Source organism: Gekko japonicus, unplaced genomic scaffold (genome assembly GCF_001447785.1).
Source record: "Gekko japonicus isolate JY-2015 unplaced genomic scaffold, Gekko_japonicus_V1.1 scaffold289, whole genome shotgun sequence".
Taxonomy (NCBI): Eukaryota; Metazoa; Chordata; class Lepidosauria; order Squamata; family Gekkonidae; genus Gekko; species Gekko japonicus.
In genome coordinates, this window is record NW_015174282.1 from 479,523 (window position 1) to 487,955 (window position 8,433).

The following is an 8,433-nucleotide window of genomic DNA, read 5'->3' on the forward strand; positions in this document are numbered from 1 at the left end:
TGATTCATAGTTCTTACATTCCAGGTTCCTATGCCGTATTGTTCTTTGCAGCATCGGACTTTCCTTTCACCATCAGACACATCCACAACTGAGCGTCCTTTCGGCTTTGGCCCAGCCGCTTCACTCTTTCTGGGGTTACTTGTACTTGCCCTCTGCTCTTCCCCAGTAGCATATTGGACACCTTCCAACCTGAGGGGCTCATCTTCCGGCGTCATATCTTTTAGCCTTTTGTTACTGTCCATGGGGTTTTCTTGGCAAAAATACTGGAGTGGTTTGCCATTTCCTTCTCCAGTGGATCACGCTTGGTCTGAGTTCTCTGCTGCGGCCTGCCCGTCTTGGGTGGCCCTGCACAGTATAGCCCACAACTTGATCGAACTACGCAAGCCCCCTCACCACGACAAGGCAGTGATCCATGAGGATCACTTTATTTTATCAACAGTACTCTAATTACATGGCTGGTTTCAAGTTTTCATGGGCTCCAAGCAACTGGTATAACTGGCCCCCTTTCCCTGTTGGTACAGCCCCTTTCTCATAACCACACCCATTCCATTTGGGCCCTCCCCTCTGGCTCTTCTTTATCCACAACTTTTTCCATTTCAGTCTGGTAAAAAGAAACCATACAAAATTTGTGTTCAGGATGAGGGGCAGACAAGAAGCAACATACACACAGGTACTTTGTTCCCCGATACAACATCTCCCCACTCTACAGACAGCTGATTCTCTTTCCCAGTCTGTTCCGTAAATGGAAAAGAGCTCCGCACCATGAGGCCATGCCCAAGGGGGCTCATGGCCTTTTAAAATCACAGTAAAACAGCCAAGGCAAACTCATGGTGGTCACAAGTTTGCCATCAGGTTTTGGCATCAGAAGCAATTCCCCCCCCCCCAAACACACTTTGGCTCTGAAGTGCACAAGCAGCAGCAGCTTGCTTCATGCCAGAGAGGAGTCACTGGCTGCTTCTGCATCACCTACACCAGAGTGCAAGGGAACAGGGAGGTGGATCCTTCCGTTCACTCTCCTCTGCTTCCACGAGTGGGCCCATGGGAAATCTTTGGGCCCTGGCAAATAGCAGACTTTGTAACCCTTTGCTGCTGGCTTTTACTGTGAACCTCAGTCTCAACATCCATGGGGTAATGAAGGGAGTTGGAGATTTCTCTTTGAGCTATTCTGGGTTTATGCCATGAAGGTTTTAACATCAGCTCCTTAAAACAAGCCTAAGAACGACAATATGGTCAGTGCAATTGCTGCTTTCGCTAGTTTTATATATAAACCAACCAGAAGGTAGATAGCTGCAGTCTACATCGTGTATACATTTTGTACCATATTTAAAGCGAGCAGGTATTCCCCAGGCTCACTATCAGAGTACATAAGGAAAGAAATCACTGAAACCAATATAAAATCATTGCATGATTTCTCAGTAGTTTTTTCAAAATGGTCATAGAAAATACAATGGTTCACACTGTTGAATTCAAGGAGGGAGAATGAGAAGTAGAATATAATTGCGTTTCCTGACTAAAAATATGTAGCCAGATCCTCACAGTGACCTTTTCAATCTCCAAGTGTATAATTTATTGCAACTTACCTCATGGGTTGATGCCATCATATTGTCATGTTTTCCTTAGAACTGATAGTTATCAGCTACTATGGCTAAAAGCCAGTGATACACCTCCATGAACCTGTCCATCTCCCTTCTAAATCCATCTAAGCTGTGGCCATCAGTACATCTTATGGCAGTGAGTTCCACAAGCCAACTACCCACCATAGGTAATAGCAGTTCCTTTTCTCTGTATTTACTGCCAATCACTTACATAGTATAGCCCCTAGTTCTAGTATTATGGAAGGCAGAAAAGTTTTTCTGCTCGATTTCTCAATACCAAGCATAATTTTGTACAATTCTATCATATCAGTCCTCACTCTCCTTTTTTATGAACAAAAAAAATCCCAGAATGCTTTAGCCTCACCTCAAAAAGAAGGCATTCCACCGCTGGGTGATCATTTTGGTTGCTCTTTTCTGCTCTTTAAAGGAGACAGCTCCAAGTATCCTCCATATAGTGCAATATATTTAGACTGATTCTACAAGAAGAAGACACTGCCTTGTCTGCTTGCGGTTCCGGATCGTATTCAGGATGGAGAGGCTTGGTCAGCCTACTGCCCCGTTTAAATTGACCACTCACACACAGTTTCTTTGGCAATTAGGTGGATAAAATTGGCCACAACTTTATTGATTACAGCTGTTATAGGCATTGGCGCAGCATGGGTCCACCGGATCCTACCCGCCAGCTGACCCGTCCGCCAGCCGCGGTATCCGTTACCCAGCCAGCCGGCATGGGTAGAGACTGCGGGATGGCAGGTTGCCAGAGTTCACCTGGACGCCTGCCCCTGCGTGAAGTCCCCTGCCACCTGGCGGTGAGGGCAATCGCTGTTAGTCCTTGTGTTTGCAGCTCCCGGTCTCTGTTGGTCGGGTGGTGATGGCGACCGGCTTGATCGTTTATAAACTAGCCTCCCCTTCCCAGCCACCCTGCTGCCTGGCAATTGGCCTGGAGAGGGAGGGGAGGCGCCTATCTTCCCGCCACTCACCCGGCCCCTCCCCACCTTGACCCAGCGACTGGCCAGCCTCTCCCTCCCTCGTCTGGCCTCGCAAATGGCGGGCCTCGTCTACTCGGGCCCTTCCTGCTTCCTGGTGCCTAATGGCTAAAAGTAATAGAACCAGAATGTTTCCTTCCTTCCTTCCTTCCTTCCTTCCTTCCTTCCTTCCTTCCTTCCTACCTACCTACCTACCTACCTACCTACCTACTGTTGATTTAAAATTTTCCATTGAACTATGGATTTTTTGTTCTAGTCATTCAAATTTTATTTAAAATGAAATCTCTGTCTACAGCCAATCTTTAACAGGCTATATTTTATTTAACCATTATCTCAAAATATGCCAATATGTCCTTTATAAGAGGGTTCTTCCCTTTATTAAAAGACAGTAAAAGAGATAGATGTTTGGGAGAAATTAGCAGCTTAACCCCCACCCCCCACACACACACACACACACACACACACACACACACACACACAGAGTGCATCCAGATCGGACTCATTATGGTCAGGAGTTGTAAAGAATATGGAAATGGCAAGAGTAGTTAGAAGTGGAATTAGGATTCCTTAATTTTGATACTCTTGATTTTATGCTAAAGTGGACAGTATGTAATGGGTACATATTTTGACAGCGTACATATTTGGTATGTTTTTATTCCTTTTCTGTCTTTTTGGTAGTGTTGTAGTCAATAAATTTTAATTAATAAAAATGTAATTGAAAATTGAAATGTCAAATTTATGCATTGTAAGCAAAGCTTATTGAACTGTGAGCATACATTGGCTTATTCCAATTAACTTGCTAAAGCTTTAGTACAGGGGTCAGCATCAGCAACCCAAGACATGTGTGGCAGACAGCAGCAGAACATATCATTTTGCTTGACATGCAGGGCAAATTCTGTGTTCGTGATGCCCCTGAGGTGCTGAGAGTGCCACTGAAGTTCAGCTTGCTTATAAGTTGTTCTGGTTAAGTTCAACCCTCCTCTTTCTCCCCCACTTTTGTTTGTTGGCACACCAAAATCTTCACGGACATTGAGCAGATTAAATTTATTCCCTTAGCAAATAAGGTTGAATTAAATTGGTTTAAGAGTGAAGAAGTTATTTCATTCTTCAGTTATAGTAAATGAAATACAAGTATGTTTGTAAATGTACAAATTCCATTTGAAATGCAATTGGGGGAAAATTAGAATTCCACCTGGAAATGTTAGTCCATCCCCGACTATAAAGCATGGTGATATGAAAACTGCTAGAAGTTATTATGAATAAGTGAGTGGTCTTGTGTGGGCAGAAAACAGAAACAAAAGAAGTTGGAATATGCACTTAGAGATATTTAATATATGGTTCATGATTTCAAGCTGAAAATGAATGTATTCAGCCATCTATGGACTTTGTTGAGCAGGAGTTTCCTGCTTCCCCCTCCCACTGCAGTCTACTGAGCCCCCCTTGGTTGGTCAGCAAACCCTCAATAACAGCATTTGGGGAGTTGGTGGGAATTGCTCCCTCTCTTTTGAAGAGCTATTAAGTCTTTGGAGCTGCGTGGCTGGTTACATATCATTGTGTTTGGCACTGTAAGGTCACACACGCTACCTTTTCTCTGCATTATTTAGCAACATTTCTAAAATAGTTGTGTATGATTATGAAATAGTTCAATCTATAGTTTATGGTATGTGAACTACTGCTAATTAAATGGAATGTAGATTAGTATGACTTTGAATACTTAAAGTGCATGAATACATATGTGTGATTTATTTGATATCCTGTCAGTGTTTAACTATGAACAAATAGCTTTGCTATCACTAACTGATTTAGGTGCATTGTGGGCAGGCATCAAGACAGAAGGTGGATTGTCACAAACACAGTCACCTGGACAGACAGGCTTTCTAAGCTACGGTGCTAGCTTTGGCACTCCCCAACCAGGACAAGCTCCATACAGTTACCAGATGCAAGGTCTGTATAAATAACTAGTATCAATTTGGTTTATATATTATTTTGGTTTACTTTATTCTTTTAAAAAACATGAATAAAAGATATAGGTTACCAGCTGATGCTGATATGTTCTTTTGTGTAATTTGTGTAAAAATGTACATAATTCAGCCAGCTATAAATGAATTTTAAAATTCCACTGTTGTGGTTAAAATTCATATTCTTCAGTTCACTCCTTCAAACTAATGTATTAGTGGTCTTTCTTGTAGTCAAAACCAACATTTTAACATAGAAATTCTATTTTGAAAACAATAGTTCTCTACTGTGATGGAAAACAGAACTGCATGAAAAATCATATTAAGATTATAAATATAAACTGACATGGTTTCATCTGTTAGGTGTGTGTTCTGTATCTGTAAATTTAAGATGACGTTCCCGACAAGCTAACTTGTCAGAATGATTTAGTTAATGTTTGCTGTATACATGGGAAGTTGTATGGATGTTTAGATATGATCAGTTGTAGATTTTTCTCCCTAAGCAGTTTTAAGTGTTTACTTGATATTTCATATTACGGCTAATACATTTTATGTTTTTCTGTGTCAGTACTTCTGGAATCTAATTCTCCTTAGAAAGATTTTTGAAAGATTTAAAACTCACCAGAAATATAATCTCTAATTTTAGACGGGTCAGTGAAAGTTGTGGATGTTGAGCCCCTGAAAACCTTAGAACAGATGTTATGAGGCAGACTAATGCTAGTGTATTAGATAGATCATACTTCATTGATACTGAATAGCTTTCAGGATGTATTGATCTGGTCATTTGCTTGTAAGCAAGGGAAATTTTTACCTTTTGAATTGAAAGCAAACTGTATGACTTAGACGACTATCTTGACATAAGGTCTGCATTAAGACCGACCTTCTTACAACACAGAGAACAGGATTTTAAATAATCCCTTTCAGCTATCTGAAGTTTTCTTAGGTAAAATCCCTTTCAGCTATCTGAAGTTTTCTTAGGTAAAATGAAGGCATTTTTAGAACAAACATAAGTGCTTTTCAGGGTCCTTAATAGTCCCTAAAAATGCCCCTCGCTCATTTTGTTATCGGCTTGATTGCTGCTCAGCTGCTATTTCAGTGGCACTTTTTTTTTTTTTTTTGCTTAAATCAGTCATTGGATTCTTTGTGGGAATAATGACATCATCACATAGCAAATCAGATTTGGCCATATGACAACATTACTGAAATGAAACCTAGTTGCAGTGAGGACAATATTTCTTGCCTTGTCTTGCTCTTACTCTGAACACATGAACACTTGATGTCCTTTGAAGAACTCCCCACAAATTGCCAAAATGAAAAGGGCTTTTCACAGGGATGAAAATATTACAAAATGCCCTCCTCCACCTCCATTTTCAGGTCATCCTGTATTAATCATGACTAATTTCAGGGATGTTACATGTCAGAATAGGATGACATGTTTGCTTGTTGCTTATGTACCAATGCTGATTCAAGATGCCTAGGCCATCCTGATTTCATCAGAAGCTAAGAAGGGTTGACCCCGGTTAATACTTGGATGAAAGACCATGAAGGAAGTCCAAGATCACTACACAGGCAGGCAATAGCAAGCCACCTCTGTTTGTCTGTTCCCTTGAAACCCGTACAGGGTCCCCATAAGGGAATTGCAGCTTGACGGCACTTTACGGACACCCAGTGCTGATTTAAACATGTGCTATCTGAGGTCCCAAATAGATGTGACAAAGTCCTCAATTTCCCCATGGCAGATTCACCACCAAATTCCCTTTGTTTACAAAAATTGCAGATGCCCACTCCTGATTGAAACAACAATGTGAGGGAAAGGAGGGACACCCCCCACGCACACACACAGAATTTTCAAGAGTTTACAATGCCTGAGATTTGGATCCTTGAAAATGGTGTGTGTGTGTGGGGAATAGGTGCTCCTCTCCCCCGCATCAGTGTCCCAACCAGGATCAGGCTCCCACAGCTTTGTAAAAAAGGGAAATTTAATCACTAAAATGGCAGCAATGATCTATGTGAATTCAGGGACACTATCACTTCTAGTTGGGCCCTGAGATGGTGCTGTCTTTACTGAGGATTTTATGTCAGCTTTTATGAGTTGCTTGTTTTAAAGCTCCTTATTTGAAATTTATGCTCTATATATAAACTTAGCAAAATCATGTCAGAGCGCGCGCACGAAGAGGACTCCAGCCGGGATTTCGATTTGGCAACCCTAAGGGTACAGGAAAGTTTGCTCATAGGAGCTAATCTGATCAGAAAGCACTTGAATCCTTGTCATGTAACTGATTCATATCAGTTTCTGACCAGCACAATGGGTAGATCCAAACTTGCACAAGTGGAAAAAAACCCCTTCCTTCCCTTTCCACCAGAAGATCACTGTGTGTCTCCCAAAACCTCTTCTAAGTATGGGGGGGGGCACTCATAAACAAACTGTAGCATGACATGGAGTTGGCTATAATGATTAAGGGAACATGGAGAGCCATCTGTGAAACAGATTTTCCTAACCTCCCACTGCAGTGGTTCCCAAAACCTTGCTAGTGAGCCCTGAGGAATTTAGGAACCAAATGAGATATGATATGGGAGGAGAAATTGGAGAAAATCACTTTGCCCATTGTAGAAGCATCTTTCCTCTAATCAAAGAAGTCTTGGATCATAACTTAACTGGTATGGTTCTGCCTGAATAGTCTAGAGGCAGTCTGAGTAAAATTGCAGCCCTAATTGATAATATAGTAGGTAGACATGTATATACAGAGCTAGCAAGTTAGTGGTTCAGTTCCTACCTGAGAATGATACAGGACAGATAATGGATTCTCTCGTTTTTGTTGTTGTTTTTATGGTATTTTGATGCTTATTAATTTAGATTTTAGTTAAGGATTTTTTTTTAGTTAAGGATTTTAGTAAAGTTCTGTATAAAGCTTCCGCATAACTTGCAACTAATTCTGAATCATGGGGCTTATTGGTTCTAGGCTATGCTTGGCCAACATATGATGCAGCAATCATTAAGGCTAAGCTGGACTGGATTTGGGCAGTGCCTAGAGGTGAAACCTCCTGAGAACCCTTGCTTCCTTGAGTTCCATGATGGAAGAAAACTGGATGTAAAAGCAACAAATAAATGCTGTTTTATTTATTATTCTGTTGCCATTCTTCATCTTGTATTTTCTGTTGCTATTCTTCATTCATTCTTTGAAAAAGTATGTTTGTTTCAATTTTGAATATACATACTTGCCTGCTTTCTAGTGGTGCAAAAATATGTTTTCTCACTATATATGTGTGATAAACTTGGCATTAAGGATGCTATTTTTGTTTTAACCTTGTTTTAACCTTTCTGTCTTCAGCTGTGCATGTATTAAAGAACACCATAATTCAAGAATCAATGTTGATAACTGGTTGTTATGCATACAATAGTGTAGGGCCAAGGGTGCCCTCTGGAGTGCTGGTGCTACCCAGCATTCTGCTCCTTCAATGGGGACAGTCTTAGTTAGGACAGATGGTCAACCAGAGGTGTGGTTCACGGCATCCCAGAGATCCCCCTCTCTCCTGGCTGTCTAACTCTTCTTAGCTTTCAGAGGTTGCCTAGTCATCCTCCTCCTCCTTGGCTGTCTGAGCCCTTTGTAAACAATAGTGCTGTGGTAGCTGCACCAGCTCTGGGCCTGCCCCTGAGCTCACCAAGGAGTGGTTCCACCTGGGAACCAAGGGATGGAGGAGACCCTGCCTGCTTCATTGAAGAGGCCCTACCCCTCCTTCAGATAACAAGGCCCAGCTGGCCATGGCCCATGTTTTCCACCATTCTGCTTTCCACTGGGGCCTCAGTGCTGGCACGGGGTCCAAGTATATTGGCCAGCCCCACACTGCCCCCAAGCAATCCACTTCCCTGTGGAGCCTGGCACAGAAGACGGTCTGGCA

The 8,433-nt window shown here is 41.9% G+C and overlaps 1 protein-coding gene across 13 annotated transcripts in view; it reads left to right on the forward strand.

Annotated features, from left to right (window-relative positions):
• Positions 1–8,433, forward strand: part of EYA1 (EYA transcriptional coactivator and phosphatase 1) — a 132,282-nt gene that overhangs the window by 41,763 nt on the left and 82,086 nt on the right. For 7 of the 13 annotated variants that reach the window (XM_015423876.1, XM_015423880.1, XM_015423879.1 and 4 more), the window contains one exon: positions 4,388–4,525. In XM_015423876.1, coding sequence (XP_015279362.1) covers positions 4,388–4,525 — 138 coding nt within the window. The remainder of the gene's footprint in view (positions 1–4,387; positions 4,526–8,433) is intronic. The other 6 variants (XM_015423881.1, XM_015423882.1, XM_015423886.1 and 3 more) reach the window with 1 other exon arrangement.